The sequence below is a fragment of the Geospiza fortis genome, unplaced genomic scaffold, assembly GCF_000277835.1.
Source record: "Geospiza fortis unplaced genomic scaffold, GeoFor_1.0 scaffold1, whole genome shotgun sequence".
NCBI lineage: Eukaryota > Metazoa > Chordata > Aves > Passeriformes > Thraupidae > Geospiza > Geospiza fortis.
The window spans coordinates 3,453,259-3,471,154 of NW_005054320.1; the positions used below are offsets into that span (position 1 = coordinate 3,453,259).

Genomic DNA, 17,896 nt, shown 5'->3' on the forward strand with positions numbered 1-17,896 from the left:
AGAAACAGAGGGCCTGACCTTTATTCATAGTTTTTGTTTTCAGTTGCACATATCTGAAAACATCTCCCATTACTGTCAGCTGCAGCTCTGAGTGCTCGGCACTGCTCCAAATCAGACTCAAGGTGTCTGAAGTCAGCTACTCAGAGATGCAGAACTTGTCACTTGGAATGACCCCATGAAAATCACAGGCCAGGATAACAGAGGAATCAGGAGCAAAGGTGGGGCAGAGTGTAGGACAGCCATCTGTTAGCTGCCCTAACCCTGGGATCCTCTGTTTTGCTTTAACAAACTTCTCCCTCCTGTGTTTTAACTTTCAACTTCCAACTGCAAAAACTAGGACCAAGATTTTAGTGTAATCCCTTTATACCCTCAAGTTTCCTAAGCTCCAAATATCCAGATTTCCTACTAAGGCTTTAAGTCTTCTTTAAGCTACTTTGTTTTACTTTTCAATCTCACAGCAGATATTTACAAGCCTTTTTCCAAACAGTGGCAGGGTGGTATTAGGTAATTTACAGAACTGCCCTAACAAATAAGATTTATATAGGCAGGAGCCTAGCAGGATTTTCAGAGAGCCTTGGTGCCTAATTTGCACTGGTTTCAAAAGGATTAAGGCAATGAGGCATTTGTTAAAATCCCACCATTCATTCCTTAAAACCTGGCCCTTTAATTCTTCTTTGAATCAAATTTATAGGGAACCACTAGAGCTAAAGCATAGGAATGTATACTAAAATGTTAATAATTTGTGGTAAAGTTCTGTGAGAGTACAATCTGTAAAGCAGGCATCTTGGGGGAATGTGTTATATTTTCTTCAGGCTTCAAAATAATTGCTTCTTCCACCAAAGGAAATTACATATAGAAACTTTTTTCTCTACTTTGCACTGAAATCAAAGTGTTAGTCACCTGAAAGCCCCAGCAGGTGCAATCCTACATGAGTATCCTCAGATATTCTAAGGATCCGGCAGATTCCAAAAACTTAATGGCTGGTTTGAGAGAGTACAGCAAGTGTTTGTACATTCATAACTCATTCTTTCTGGAAAGGATCAAATGAGTCTTGTTGAATTTAATCTGTTTGAAAGTATTCTTTATTTGGGATTAATTTCTGATTTAATTTCAGTAGGATTTAATGAATTCATTATGCAGACTGACTTCAGGCAGTGTATTCGTTGCAATTTGCTCACTTACTCCACTATGTTTATACATATGTGTATGTTTGTGACATGCAGTTGGTGATAGTTGTACCATATAATTTCCTCGCCCTGACTGGGAAGGAGGGAAAAGAAAGAATTACCAAAAAAGAAAAGAAAGAAATGAAAAAAAAAAAAAAAAAAAAAACCACTAAACTCCTGGGCTAAAATTTTAGATAATCATTCACTGTGATGGAATTTGCATGATTTTTGCATTGTTTCTATTTTCCTGACAGAGGGACTGGTTAATATGAAAAGTACAGTACAAGAAGTGACATCACCTGGCTGTGTAATATAGACATTTGCATGATATAATGTGGGTTGTTTGAGCAGATCTATGAGTTGCTTGACTCCAAAGATGTGTCTTATGAACAATTTGGTATTTTTATTGTGAAAGGGTCAATAAGTTGATCTGGCAAGAACCAACCTTATTCTGTGACTTCTTGAAGAAGAAGAATAATGACTTTCTACCAAAAAATAACACTATATTTAGGTGGTGCTAGGGGAAAACAAGCTGGCTGCTGTAATATCTGAGTTGGTTTTCCTCTGTAAACCAGTGAGCTCCCTATGCCCTTTCAACATCCTCCCATTGTCTTGTCTCCCATTGCTTGTTTTATTACTTCCTTTCCAATACCATAAGGGATAGCCACCCCAAGGATGTGGAAATAGTAATGGTTGTCAGTGTTATAAATCCTTATACATTTGGTTTTTCTTAGAGTGGGCACCACTTCCTTTATCTGCAAGGAAGAATGATAGGAGCTCTGATGGAAACTCTTGGACAACCACTGATGAGAGTTTGATATTCTTCTGTTTCCTCTTACTTTTCTTGGCTGCTCCAGCTGCTTCACATCCTTAGAAAACTCCTAAATGTGCTGAATAGTATTTGAAGGGAACTGACAGGAAACGGAGCAGTCAGACTCAGGACAGTGTTAGCAATCCAACCTGTGTGGATTGCTAATTATCTATAGGGCACAGCCATTCATGAGTTCCTTTAGGCTTTTTTTTCCATTTCTTTTTCCCCAAGTGCTTAGCTATTTTCAGCTCCACCTATTTTAATGGCTGCAGCTTTTCCTTCTGCCTTTGGGAGTCTGATCCACACATTGATTTATTTTGAGCTATATTGCTAATTACTATTTTTGTAAGTGTAGTGTTTCATTATTCATTAAAGCTGGGGAGACATTTTAGTAATTTCTAAGTAGAACAAATGTAAATTCAGTAATCAATCAAGTAAGATCTCTGGTTAGGGTTTAAGAGGGCTAGGAGGAGTGATCTGACAAGGGAGCTGGTATGACAACTGAGAGCTATTGATATATGAAGGAGGGTTACTAAGAAAGCAGAAACAAACTAATGTTGGCATGGACAAGATGCAGGGGCCGGCTGAAACGCTGGAAGGAATTCTTTAGTTCACCAAAAGAATAAACTGCCATAGGAACCCAGAGAGTCGTTTTCTGGGGCAAATGTCCAAAGACTGGTAAAAACCACACCCTCCTGCAGGGTGGATGAACAAAATCAGCCCTGCTGCATTGTACAGGGAGGGTCTACAGGACCCTGGAGATTTTCAGTTGTTTCCTCTTTAGTGTGTGACAAAGCCACTCAGTGTGAACTGGCCCTTACTGAGAGAAGAGGAAGCACTGTCCATTTTCTGACGTTAGATCAACTGTTCAAGCTTCCTAGTGCTTTCTGTCTGGCTTTGCATGGGTTCCTGAGAGAAGAAGGTTCCTATTCCAGAAACCCATAAGTCCTTCCTGGGATGAAAACTCTCTTTCCGTATCCCACCTGCATCAGAGCAGAACGATGTGGAAGTAGCTCTGTGCCCTCTGTCTGCCCAGCCATCCTAGGAGTCCTTACCAGGGTCCCCTTTCCCTCAGCTTCTCTGCCAGGGGGCCTCAGTGTAAAGGCCCCCACAGGTTGGGCTCCAGGGGTTCCTGGATGTAGAGTTCTGCTACAGATGCACCAGTTGCAGAGTCATCTGAACTGTGTGCCTGGGGAAAAGACATCATGATATGCCGTTCTTTGAGGCTACTGACATGCTTCCTGACTGAAGGATGAAAAAAAACTAGGAGACCTTTTTGGCCAGATACTAAATACTCATTGAAGCCCCTTTTTAATAACAACTTTAAAATGGGAAGCCCAGGCAGTGAAAAAATTGAAATAAATAAGAGTTGTCTTGCAGCAGGAAGACTAGAAGATCTGGATGACTATTTAAATGTGCCTGTGATATACTAGCCCTTATAAGTGGTGGATCTAAAGACTTTTTCCAAGGGCTTTTTCCCTAGCACATCTATTCAACATGTTCCCTTTGGCCGGGGGGCTTTATAGCATTAAAATAGCAGGGTCCACAAAGGGGTTTTTGGAGCAGGCACTGCAGGCTTGCCTCCCCCTCCCTCCTTTTCAATAGGGCTGAATACAGTAAAGGAGCAAAGGAGGAAACAAAATGGCTCAAAGCCACATGAGCATTTCCCATAGCTCAGTGCCAGGGTCTAGAAGAAGTGACTAAGCCCTGGGGTTGCTGAATCTTGCATTCAGGATCTCCCCAGTCAAAACCATGCCTGTACTCTGGAGACAACCCACCTGAAGAGGGGAGAGAGGAGAGGGGTGTGGCACAACATTATGCCCTTGGGACTCTGCCACTCAAGAGTGACAGCTGCAACCACAGGCCTGATTGATCAGTTTTACAGACCTTGGGAAGCACTGGAGTTGCACAAACTGGGCATGGTCTCAGGCAGTGAAGCCCAGATGCTTGTGTGAAAGAAGCTGTGTCATACACATCCCCTCTGGAGACCTTTTCAGGTTCTGGCAGACCTGAAAAGCCCTCCTTAAGGATGTTCTCATCCTGCACTGACAGGAGAAAGTAGATAAGAGCATGGCTTAAATATTGTACAATGCTTTACTGAGCTACACATCATCCATTTGAGGTTCTTGCAGCACTAAAAATACTAATTTAATTATGTTCAGAGTCCTTCTGGAACTTAACAATGTCTCCATTTGTAAGTTGTTTGGAGCAGTGGACCACAGAGATCTTGTAAAAATTATCCCTAGCAAAATGTCTCTGGAATCAATGAAATGAAACTCCACTTTCATCATCTGACATTGCTTTTGGCACTGGACTTCAAATAAGATTACCATACAACTGTTGATCAGTTAATAAGTTGGAATAGAAGAATAGAAAAAGATGGTCTGGGTCTTCTCACACTTTTCTGTGAGTCAGCAGTGGGACCAGTGACCTGCCTCCTGTATTTGGCACCTTAAAAGTAGGTCTAACTCTTCCTTTTCTCACCTGCAGTATTGCCTAAGCAGGGAGGAGATATGGATGTCTCACCTTCTCTGCTTCTACTTTAAACATGTATGAGAAATGAACAGTAAATGTAGGCCAAGGATAATTTCACATAAGGTTTTCTGAAAGGTCCCTGGCATCCAAGACCTAGAGTTGCTGTGAAGAAGTCAGATCCATGACAGGTGCATGTCTTACCCACTGCTTGTGGCGAACTCATACACACACGTGTATGAATTCAACGACACACGTGTCGTTGTCACAACAGTCATATCAGAAACCTTGTAGCAAATATCAACACCAGTGCCACTGAAGTAAAGGTGGGTGGCAACAAAGGCCAGGGCAAGCCAGGAGATGCATAAGGGCAGTCTCTGGGTCAGTCAAGTCCCAGTGGGCATGAAGGTCCACAACACAAATCAATAAATGGAACTTCCATGAAGATCAGATCCAGACTCCACACCCTCATTCTCTGCCTTCTAGCAGTTAGGCTGATATCCTGTCCTAGTGAAACTGAGGCTGGTGTTAACAGGGTCAGGAAATCCCATGGAGGAAGGAGCAGAGCCAGTAGGGCTACTCCTGGCTGGTTGAGGAGAGGCCATGCCAGTGAGATCTGTTGAATCCATCAGAACCAGAAGCTGATAAAAAGCCAGCTGCCCCAGTGAGGAGATAGAGTCTTACTGATAGGTAGAAGCCTTCACAATGGATTGCTGCACCTTGGGGATACAATGTCAGGATACATGTGGAGCTCAGCTCTGCAGCGGGGTTGTGGGATTGGTCTATTTAGAACTAAAGCTGAAGAGGCTATAGGAGAGGAACTCTGTTTTAAAGCCAGTTTATCAAATTGTGTAGATCTACAACTCTGGGTTTTTTTGGGTTTGCTAAGAGCAACTCCGATGATTTGAAAGATTGTATGGTGCTCCTCAGGGAATGGGGAAGCTGTTGGCTAAAGGTGATGCTTGGGGCTCTCTCTTTCAAGAGAGCTGGAAAAACAAAAGGCAAAGGTCTGACCAAGAGGTTAAGGCAACAGTAAGAAAAGCAGTACTTTACTGGCCTTGCTAGATCTCAATCAAAAATCCTGTTTGATTGAGATCCTGTTTTCTTCAACTCACCCTGTAATTTCAGCTGGGATACACACCTTTGTCCCTCCTGAAGTTTAATTGCTGTATGTGACTGAAGGCACAGGTGGCAGCCATAGGTTTTCACTCCAGCTATAGCTGCAGTTCAGGAGAAGAAACACCTTTTCTTCTTTGTGCAGGTGCTCAGTATAAAGCAGTGGTGGTGTCACAAAGGGCAAGTCCCACCTGACTAACCTAGTGGTTTTCTGTGATGGAGTGACTACTCCAGTGAGCAGGGGAAGGGCTATGGATGTCACCATTTGGACTTCTGCAAGGCCTTTAACATGGTCCTGAATGACATCCTTCTCTCTAAACTGGAGAGATTGATTTGATGGGAGGACTCTTCGGTGGGTGAGGAATTGGTTGGACAGTTACCTGCAGAGGGTAGCGGTCAACAGCTTGAAGCCCCTGTAGACACTGATGACAAATGGTGACCTTTAGGGGTCTAGATGGGGACCAGTGCTATTTAATGTCTTCCTCAGTGACAGAGACAGTGGGATCAAGTGCACCATCAGCATATTTGCAAACAACACCAAGCTGAGTGCTGTCGACAGGCCTGAAGGATGGGATGCCCTGTGTTGCCATGGAGGGAATGGGGTAGGAGCAGGACATAAGCTTCTGCTTCCTGTGGAGGTTGTTCTGGAGACCTTGCATAAGCCTGGACTCTGGGGAATCTCAGCAGCTGTCTGCCCAAGATCTCAGGGGAGCAAGTCTGAGCAGGAAATTAGCCTCTGTGCCCTGTGCGCAGCTCGATCAGAAGCAAATGTGTCCAGCTCTCATAGCGGCAAGCACTCTGAGCCACCAGAGGCTATATAAAAATTCCCTAAAAAATTTTGTGGAGTCCAAAACTAAAAAAAGGGGAAAAAAGAGACTGGGAGACAAAAGGTAGAGAGGGAGAGACATTGATAATTCTGTGTTTCATTACCTGCTCATGGTCAGCAGACTTATGGATTCAGAATCTGAAGGTGCTACTTCAAAATAGTCCACATAGCAGCAACCATCCTTGTGCAAACTGCCCCAAACCCAACCAAGCAAACCACATAGTCTGAGCTTAAAAAGGTAAAATTTCTCTTTAGTCCAGGGACATGCAAGCTTCATTTCTATCTAAGCACATCTGCATCAAAAATAATCTGTTCTTTGAATGGACTTTTCTAATAAAATCATAGTTCAAGGGAAATTTATTGCCTGGTCCTTCTGCTGAATTTCTTCAATCTACTATTTTGGTAGTAGATTTACACTGTCAGCTTGGATATCTTCCTGCTTCCTTTCTAGGCTTTGATCCCTTGATTTGAATGCTTGCTGACTGGTTCCTTCTGGACTGACACAAGTATTTCCCTCCAGAAAGGGGACTAGACAAAACTGACAGTACAGTATACACCAGGATCCAACCTCAAGGGAGAGCACAGATGTTGATTGTGCCAAACACTCAAGACCTTTGACACAGTACCACAGACCTTGTGCCCTGGAGTGCCCTCATACACTTAGGCCACACCCCAGGGTATACACACACCCTTGGCATGAACTATAAAACATCACCTTCTCAAGTTCCAGCCCAGTCCTGTCTCTGAGACTCTGGGTACTTTAAATTGAAGGATGAGTGAGGGCAGCCTGTGCCCTGCAACCACCATAGAGCCCAGACCAGACCCAAGGCAAGTGTTTTCCCCTGTGAGCTTCTCTGCTCCAGAACCATGAACATCATCCTGAACATCATCCACTTTGTGTCCCCTTCAGGGGCAAGGTCTGCTTTCTTTCATCTGACCTGCAAAGGCAACATAAGCAGTAGTGAGTGCCTTTTTCCATTTAGCTGCTGGAGCTGTTGGAGCTTCAGGGTGGTAGAAGACACTGTGGTTGACCACCAGCGTAATAGAAACAGGGTGACAAACAGAAGGAAGAGTCACAAAACAGGTGAGGAGAGTATGGGTTTATTGAGAAGGATCACTAAAAATATCTAAATAGGTCTAGCTTAGGTTGTCTTCTACCTCTCTTTGCAGCCACTGTACACGAGTGAATAACATCCATCCATCTGCCTGCCTGTCATCTCATTTTAATCTAGGCACCACAAAACAGAGGGGAATTTTCCTACATATGGGAGGATCTTGTAGAGGAAAGGGTGGAAACCCTATTGTTAGAGGATTTGAAACTGGAGAGCTGAAACCCTGCTAGTTATACCCTGGGGAGCAATCCTACATAGGCCTTCAGAGGGATGAATTAACCTTTTCTTTCTCAAGGGTGTTTTACCCACCATCACCATAGTCATCCTGGGAGAATAAAGGATCTCTGTTTGTTTCCTCGCCTTGAAGACAGGTTGTGCTGACAGGTGCCATCCTCTAGCCAGGTGTCTTCACACCATTTAACTGGGTTTAAAAAAGCTGTTCTGTGTGCTAAATTGTTTCCTCACTTCCCAAAGCGTGAAAGCCTTTTCTCTCTTTCACGTGTCCACGCTTCGCTCCTTCTGGGGAGACAGCTGGTCGTTTTTTTTTAATACATTCTGCTCCTTAAATGCCGTCTCTGAGACAAATCAGGTCATGGGGAGCCAGGCCCATGAAAAACTCTGAGGTGACTCAGACCTGGGAAATCACTGGGAGTTGGATCCCTAAATTTCTTAGTGAGTCTAGGCCTAAGTGGCCTTGAGTAAGAGCATACATTGTGTTCTAGTCAAGAACAGAGCATGGGCTGAGATGCATCTTAACTCCACAAGTAAGTCAGATGCTTTTGTGATTCAGCACTAGTTCACGTAAATAACTGAAAGAAAGGTTTCCACACGTACTTTAGCACAGGTGTCATGAGAAAATAATGACTTTGGGCCCTTACTCCTTTGCATGGAGAACACGTTTGTTTTGTTGGGTTTTTTTTTTCCCAATAATAATCAGATATGGTATTTCCCTTGGGTAAAATGGGTGAAGTGTGTTATTGATAAGTGCCAGTGGTCCTATGGATGTCCAGGCTCTGGCCAGTATTGATGCCTTGTCTGGTGAAAGGTGTGTAAGTCCTAAATCTGGGCTCCCAGCACATTATTTTCAAAATACTGGGAGATGGCCACATGTATCAAAGGGCTCTGGGATTTGGTGTCACGTTGAAGAGGAGTTTCTAACTAAGGAAAGAAATAAGCAGGATACCAGGCTAAGCATATAGCATAGCTATAGCATAAAGCAACCTGATGCTAGGATGCATGTTAAGGAGGTTGATACATGCTATATATTGGAGGGCAGTGAAACACCAGGAAAAGGAGAGCTAGAGAGAGAAGCAGAGGAAGCTGTGTAATATTCAAACACCTTTCAGTGAAACAGTAAGTTCTTTCTTGGCCTCTTCACCCCAGCAATGTGACAACACAAAGCAATGTGATTATTTTTTCCAAGGAAAGGCAATGAGGTACACCATGAGAGACAAGTGGACTAACAGCAAGCAAGGACCAAAGCACTCAGTCCTCTCATTTCTTTGCCTGTATGTGGCTGCAAACACGTGGAACATCTAGAAAATATCTAGGTTCTCCATTTCTCCTTTCCTGAAATACCAGCACAGGAGACGTTTAAAAGGGTCTGGAGGTAATAGTAATACTTCCTTAATTCTTTGCTATAATTTGACACTGCCCCCCCAATAAGCTGTGAGTTTGGAGATGGAAGGCGTAAAAGCAGCCAGAGATTAGAAATCTTGTTGTCATGGCTCCAGAAAATGTATACATTCCTGGTACCTGAGAACTAACCTCTGCCCTATCTGTGATTTAACATTAATTTCTTATCTCCTACTCTCTCACGTACATGATAGCAAGGAAATTCTCACTTACAGGAACAGTCTGCATGGGAAGGGATGTCCTAGAAACCTGGAGGTGTGGCAGACAAGCAGATGGGGATGGTGAGAGGATCATCCCTCTACGACTGGAAAGATGCTGTGGGCTGTGTAGATAGAGACATAAATGTGCGTTTCATAAAGGCAGAGCTTTGCACACTGGCTTCATTGGGTATGTGAGGATGGTCTAAATGAAAAAAATGGACATGTTTGACTATGTCCTTTTATAGATCTGTTTAGCTCTTCATCCACCTGCCTCAGTGATACCATTTTGCCATTACAGGATCTATGATTTATTTAAAACTAAATGAAACAGAGGACAGTTGCTCTGTGTAAAATGGCAATACATTGCATGTACCCTAACAGTATCATGAATATGTCAGTATTAAGTATTAGTATGAGTTTACTTTACAAATAGATGTGTAAATGAAGGGGAGGGAGGTGATGGAATACTAGATCTGAAACCTATCCCTACCAGACCTGATTCCTGGCTGAGAACTCTAGATTCCATGCAAACGCTAGTAATAAGAGTCACTTTATTCTAGCCACAATACTACAGACAAGATGTCATGAATGCTTGGGAGATAGATAAGACAGACAGATTTCTTGTTTTCCACTGAGATGGTTTTCAATGCATCCTGGCAGGGCTGACTCACCCTTTTAGCTTTCCAAGGAAGACAAATTGCTTTCCAGATGCTTCTGCTGTATACAGGTTATTTTTGAGCACTTCCTTAATTAAGGTTTATCTGCTGTGCACATAATCCACAGATGAAAACACCCTTGGGCCTTTTTTTTTGTGAACAGAAGTTTCCCCCTGAACAACCTGTTTCTCACCCAACCCATTGTTACACAACATGACACACATACTTTATGGATACCATGTCCTACCCTAGAAGTAGCTGCAGGGCAGTAGCCTGAAAAAAAAGTAATTTCAAATGCCTGGGATGCTTTACTGGGGGAGGACTGAATAGAAACAAGATTCCTGAGGGCCACAGTTGGCAAAGACAAACTATTAGTACATTTCTTTCATCCAGGATCTTGAACTCCACCTCTTCCCCAGTCTCATGTTTCTTATCTTTTGTATCTGAAATTATGCTGAAAGCACCCTACTGGAAATACGTTTTGCAGTTGCACAACTTGGGACCTGGCAAGGACTCAAGTGGATGTCATCCCAACTGGAAGAAGAGGACAATGATGTCACTGGAATAGCAAAGGAGCCTTTTAGCTCTGCTATGCTGCAGGTGCAGGTGGGAGGTTTGGTCTGACATCCCTGGAGAGAAGTGCTCTCCCATCCCCTGCCAGGTCAGGGGCTGACAGGGATACAGGGCCACCACTGTGCCTCACTGTGCCCTGGGCCCTAGCTAGCAGGGGAGGGAGATAAACCTTTACAGGGCTGCATAGCCTAGGTAACAGGGCAGCTCCTCTGGAGTCAGAAAGCTAGGCATGCAGTAGTCTACGACCTGTAATAGCTGTCTTGGTTGGTGTAGGAAGTATGTGGGATATGAGAGCAACAAGGCCAGTGGCAAGAGAGATCTCCCTTCAGTCAATGTTTTTGTTGTTTGTCCAGGGATAAACAATTCTGCCACATTCACTAACGGTTTCACAGGAATCATGCGTGGGGACTGGAACCTAGAGGCCTCGTAGCTGTGTCTAAATTGTCGCTCCAGTCTCCCAGTCTTGCTGCTGTTAGAGACTAGCCTCAGTCCTTGGGGAGAAGGAGTCAAAGCTACAGCATTTAAGTGTCCTACAGTTCTCTGAAGGAGTACCAGTCTATTTTCATGTTGCTGTGGCTACGGTATAATGCTGGCATATCCAAGATCTCCTTAAACCAGCTAGTTCAGGTATTAGCAGTTAGGTTGCCACAGCAACACAGGATTTACTGCGAGATGCAAAACTTGTCTAAGGAACAGGATGGATGAGCCTGTGTGGAGCTCTGCACTATCTGGCTAGTTTAAACATACTTCCAATTTGGTTCCACCTCCTTGTGCTGAAGTAGGCTGAAAAGCTTACCCAGATGCTGAATAACGGTGTTGAGCTAGCTATGCAAGACACACAAATGGCTGCAGCCTGCTGGTGCCTGTATTGTCTTTGCATGTAACCATCACCTGCTCTCTGACAAGCTGAGATAAACATGAAAAGCCCACTTTCCATACTGTGTCATTTAATGCACTTGAGGAAGTGTAGACATAATGCTCACCCTTGTGATTGGTGCAACGACCATTTTCTCCCTGGATGTGGTCAGGAGCAGAAAAACTCCTTGAGCAGAATTCTGTGTATTAATCCCATTTACATATTCATTCACAGCCTTTTTCACCCCCTCCATAAGCATCCTGTGCCCCTTCCATCTCACTTCCTGCTGTGTACAGACCCATCCACATCCCTGCACAGCTGTGTAGGGTGGCTCTTTTCCTTGATGATTTGGGGCTGCATACTCCTTGACCACCCTACCCACTTAAGGAATGATGGGCACCAATGCTAGGGTGAGGGATCTGTGCTCACTGGGGACCCAGGGGGACATAGTGGGTACCACCTCTGGCATGGCAGTGGACACCAGATTTTTTCCTGGCTGAGCATCACTCCCACGTGTGCTTGGCCCTGTCTTGTGCTGTGGAAATGATCACTTCCAGTCTGTTTCCCAGGAATTGCTGCTGCTGTGGCCACTCTTCTTTCCCCCTCTCCATAGTCATGATGTTTCCAGTGACACACTTGCAGTGGCTTCTTTTCCCTTCTTCCTGCCATTCTTTTACTGAACATGTTTGTAGGTTGTCCCCTCTTTTCTAGTCTGGAGCCTTTCCCCAGATGGCACATCCCAGTTGCAATGGCCAAAGGAGTAATTCCCACTTCCCACGCAGGAGTAAATGCTTCTGTCTTTCCCAGTCAGCTTGTTTTCTTTGTTTTGTGACCTGAGCCAGTGATGGAAACCAGGTGCAGAAAGCAGAGGCCAGCGGCTCTGCTTCCAAGTAGGTCTTTTGAATGCTTCCCAATGGGACTATTAATAGAATAGTGTCCTTTCATCAATATGCTGCTGAGCTGTTACTTGCCCAAGGCCTGCTAAATTATTGGGGGGAAGCATGGTCTGTCCTGTAGATTCAGTGAAGGTTTATAAGCTGAGCATTATCTCTCTGCAGCAGACCAGCGTGAGGCACAGGCTCTGTTTTGGTCCCATTTAAGACTTTAATGCACAATTTAAGTCTAAAAACACAGGGAATGCCTGTTCTTTGTTATAAGGCTGAATTCCCCCCAATAGTCAGAGAAATAATAATAGTCAGCTGAAATTGGAAAGAGTGATAATAATCTGCCCATTAATCCTTCAGTGAAACCATGAGTGGAGAGCAAAGGCAGAGCGCTTGGAGCGCTTGCAGGCAGGGCGTTAGTGAGGAGTACACGCTGTGAATATCCCTGTGTGTCTGACAGCACGGAACTGCGGCGGGGCGAGCAGCAATCCCATTCTCTGCTGGCAATCCCAGCCAAAAAGCTATAAAAGACAAAGCACTTGGTGTCATTAGAGTCACACACCTGCGAAACAAGGTGTCATTAAAAAGAAACACTGACTTAAAAGCAGAGGTGGATTTGGAAGGACTGTGAAAATCTCCCTCAGGAGAGTTTTTTGAAAATGAGTAGGGGAAAAAAATTGGTATATTTCAAAATGAATGGGAAAATAAATCATGGGAATAGAGACAAGCCAGCTGGTGAAAGCCTTTCCACACAGCCAAGATGGTCTCAGCATTGCTGACAGAGATGATGAGGTGCTTTAAATTTCTATTACAAACCTCTGGCTGGAGGTTTGGCTGGAGACCTATGTCTGTCCAGCCTTTGGATGAAATTAGGGCCCCCTGGCTCCAAACCCATACCAAATGGAAAGGCTGTTTTGAAACTTTTCACTGGTTAGCAGGAGAGGAAAGAATAAAATTAGAGCATCTGCTGCACCTGAAGAAATCCTAACTTATCTTCCTCTTTTCTCCTCTGCCCTCCTCCCTTGTTCTTCTTCAAAGGTTGAAAAAAATGAGGACGGAGACCAAAAGATTGAGCAAGATGGCATCAAACCAGAAGATAAAGCTCATAAGGCAGCCACCAAAATCCAGGCCAGCTTCCGCGGACACATAACGAGGAAAAAGCTCAAGGGGGAGAAGAAGGGAGATGCCCCAGCATCTGAGACTGATGCCGCCGACAAGAAGGAGGAAGGCCCTGCTGGCGGAGCGGCCGAGAACAAAGAAAGCGAGGCTCCTGCTGCCACAGAAGCAGGCGCCGCTGACAGTGCCCAGCAGGAGGAGGGCAGCAAAGACAGCAGCGCGCCAGCGGAGGAGAAAAAAGGAGACGGAGCCGCCGACACGGGCTCAGAGCAGCCAGCCCCACAGGCTGCCACTCCCGCTGCCTCCTCAGAGGAAAAGACCGCTGCTGCCGCTGCCCCCGAAAGGGAAAGTGCCACTAAAGCTTCCACTGATAACTCGCCGTCCTTGAAGGCTGACGAAGCCCAAGACAAAGAGGAGCCTAAACAAGCCGACGTGCCTGCTGCTGACACCACTGCCACCACCACCCCTGCCGCAGAGGATGCTACTGCCAAGGCAACAGCGCAACCCCAAATGGAGACAGTGGAGAGCAGCCAAACCGAAGAGAAGACAGGTGAGTGGGGCCTCGCTAGGGATGGGCCTCTCCAGAAATGGATACCTCCCTCGGTCTCCTCGGAGCAAGAGCTGGTATGGGGACTAGATAGGAGTTAACGAGGGAATCCCCTTGCTATTTTTTGGGGGTGGGGGAGATGAATTTCTTGCTTAACACCCTCTTTCTTGCTTCCAATCAGCTTTTGGAAATACTGCAGCTCCTACTGAAGTTCCTGTTTCTCTAGATGGAGGTGCCATCAGCCCTTTTTTGCGTGGTGGCAGGAGAGTCTCTGCCAGCTGGGAGACTTGGAGGGAGAGCTCCCCAAGCTCTGCATGTGCTAAAGATAGTGATTAACCTTTTCAGTCACACTAGCACGGACAGCTCCAGTGGGGCAACTTGGCCAGGTCATTGGAGGCTTCCAACTTTAGCTGAAAACCTCACAAGACAAAAGCTCTCTCATACTCCAGGAGCTGGTGGGATGGTCATGGAGTCAAAAGGGTCTTTTTCCATCTGCTAGTATATGGATGAGATTCTTAGTACAACCACATCCTAGTCAGAAACATCTTATTATCAGCAGTGCTCATGATTTCATCCACACCCATACTTGTAGGGTTTCTACTGCATTCTACTTGGAGTACCCCATGCCAGGCAAACTTGCATGAAGCTTTTAGACGTGTCTGCTAATTCAGACAGAGGTAGCAAGAGAATCAGATAGGGAAAGGAAAGATTAAGGGCCCTGACAGCTCAGTAAGTGAGGGCAGAAGAGAGGAAGAGGTCTCCCTAGGAGGTGAAGAAGTCCTCTAGAGAGGAGAAGTCACTCTAGGTGATGTTTGCAATTCCTCACTGTTGACCAAGTGCAAGTCTGCTTAACCAGTTTCCCTGGGAAGGGGTGAAGATTTTGAGAGGCAAAAGTGGACATTTTTTGACAAACCTATAACACTTACAAGCCATAAAGAAGAATTTATTATAAATTGTAATACTGAGCTGAGTAGAAAATGAATCAAAGATCTGAGGATATTTTCCTCTCTTGTTCTTGACCTTTCTTATTTTATCAATGAAATAGAACATAAACAAAAAAAGAAAAGATAACATTGGAGGTAGGCTCTGTGTGAAACTCAGTTAAGAGTCAGTACCAAGCAAAACTGGCCTCCACATTTACGAACCACTCTGTTGTAGAGGGCAGCCTGCATTCATTAGCTTGTTGGGGACAAATGTTGCGTATCACCTTGATGGTCATTAACAGCCTGATGTAAATTCTAGAGAGCCTCAGCACCCAGTCTTGTCCTTACAGATGCTTCTCCATAATTTCATTTGGCCCACTACTCTTCCACAAATTGCACCTCCCACTCTCCAGTTAGACTTCCAAGCTTCGTAGCTAACCTGGGGCTTCAGGCAAGTCTATTCGTACTCAAAAGTGGACAGATAGGGAAGAACAGATATACAAAAGGACAAATTAAATACTGGGAAAGGAACTAATGCAGGACATTTGTGATTTAAGGGATGGGCAAGGGGAGAAGCTTTCAAGAGTGTGAATCTGAACTGATTGCACATAACTACAAAGAGTTGCTGGTTTTACTTCTCCTTATTTAGAAGTTTCTAGAAATAAGCCTTGAAATTGAATTGTCTAGGTTTGCTTTTTGTTGTCCAAGTCTGTCACCCTGGTTTTTTAAGATTTTCTAAGTTTTCTGATGTTGACATTCTTGTAGTGAACTTTCTCACACATTTTCTGTAAATAACTCATTGTTTTGCATTCCTTTATGGAGGAAGAGAAAGTTGATAGACTGTTGAGGTAACCAGTGTCATTACAGAGGTGGCACTGTCACCCTCCAATCCGCTGTCACTTTTAAAAAACTATAAATATTGGAGTCAGAAAATAAACTTCCCTTTTTTTCTTCACCTTGAGAACAGCGGTGTGAGCTTGTGTTCTTTCATGTCCTATAGCAACACAAGTCTCTAGTCCTTTGTTCTTATTTTATATGATGAGTTAGCTGGCAACATAAATGTGATTAGTGATTAGTGAAATGTAAGTTGCTGTACTTGTGTTGGTTTTATACTTGGGCAAAGGTATAAACATCAATGGCAAGAATAGGGCAGTGTGAATCAGTGTTTTGGGGTCCTCTGTACACAGGACAATGAATGCTGATTCCCTGTTATTTAATACCTGGGATGCCTTATTCCTAAGCGATAATGATTCTGCTTTGAATTGACATTCCATTTTTATTTAGATTAATCTTCTCTAATGGAGGGAGGTAGGACATTTATAGTAGCAAGCTATTTGATTTTAATTTTCATTTATTTTACCTGTTTTGAGTTGTCACTCATGGAAAAATAGTTTCTTTCCACACAATATTCTGAATAATTTTCAGATATCCTCCCCATGCTCTTGTTGGTCTTAACATCATTTAAAGTGGCCAACCATTCATAGACACATCATTTGAAGTGGCCATTTAAAATGCACAATTTAATATGCATTTGCACATGATACTATCACTTATGTAAACACCTAGCCAACAGAGGAAGCTAGAAAATCTACAATCAAATATATATTTTAAAATGAGTTTTCAGTGATCGAGTGTTCAAGACCAGTATGTGCATCCATTTATACTTATTCAGTATGCATGCAGTAACACTCAAGCTTAGCAATGTTTGCAGAAAGCAAACATGGAAGGTGCGTGGCCAGAGTCAAGCTGATAGCCTCTTTAAAATGTTAATGAATATAGATTTTTCTTGAATTCCTATTCCAGTATGATATCAGCCTTCCAGTCACAAACCTGAACAGCTGGCTAAGTGACCCCAGAGTCATCCAAGAAAGAAATGCAAAAAAGATTAAATAGGTCTCCTTGTACATCTCTCTGAGGATTCCAGGCTGTGCTCTGCAATACAGAATATTCCTCTGAAGAGCATCATCACAGGACAAAAGTCTCCATAGACAGGAAATATTTCCCGACAGAAAGCCTGTGTTTTCTTTTTACCATCTTCCTCCTATTAGTCTCTCATATCTTTAAAGCTCTCTGTCTCTCTTGTTATTTACTCTTTCCATAGACTTAAACACATTTGCCAGGTCTCAACCTTTCTCCCAGTCTTTCCGCAGCCAACACAGTACTGGTGGTTGCTGGTGTCACTGTGATGGTCATTCATGAAAGAGGGGACATCTGCCACTTCGGTGCTCCTCCAGCCCAGGGACAGATCCTCTTTCAGCTTCATCTGTCCCCTTGGCCTTCAAAGGTCACCTCTTATCGTTTCTGTGATCGAAGACTGGCACAGAAGTGTGCAGTGTCAGGCTGCCAAAAATAAATCAAATTGGCTCCTGGCCAGTGTCACCAGTTGGCTGGTTGCCATGGCATGCTTGGCTGCTACTACCCTGAGGCGTGCCGACCGTGCTGCCTTGGGGTGGTGATGCTCATCTGCTTGAATTTTACTACAATGGCTGTATCATGCTATCTGTTGATACCTTCCCTAGTGCAAGCACAAGCAAAAGGCAAGGACATTTAATTCATACCCAGGAGGGATTTTTGCCTTTATCTAAGGGCAGGGCAGAAAAAGGGTGTGTGGGGAAAGCAATACCTAACCTGATAAAGAGAAGTGCACAGTTTTTAATGCTTAATATTTCTGGAGTGGGGAGTGGTTTTTTGTACCAGTCAGTAGTTCCCCTGACAACCCTCACCTCTCCTCTTGTTACTCAATTCTACATGCTCTGTCTTTTGGTAATGGCCTAGAAAATGGCTTCAGACAACTGTCCTGTATCCAGTGGTGGTTGATCTGGGACCCAGGCATTCCCAGTCATACAGTAGGGCAGTTCCTAAGCTGTCCTCAGTGTATGTAAAAGTAAAAATGGGATGGATTCCAGCATGGGTAAGGCATGAAAGGAGTCAGTGGGCTTTGTTCAGTGGCATTGAAGGATTGATGTAAGAAGGATGATCTCTCAAACCTCCTCATGTCTTTTC

At 44.1% G+C, this 17,896-nt stretch overlaps 1 protein-coding gene across 1 annotated transcript in view; it reads left to right on the forward strand.

Moving 5' to 3' along the window:
- Positions 1-17,896, forward strand: part of GAP43 (growth associated protein 43) — a 52,974-nt gene that overhangs the window by 16,850 nt on the left and 18,228 nt on the right. The window contains exon 2 of the mRNA XM_005420549.2: positions 13,346-13,973. Within this exon, the coding sequence (XP_005420606.1) occupies positions 13,346-13,973 (628 nt within the window). The remainder of the gene's footprint in view (positions 1-13,345; positions 13,974-17,896) is intronic.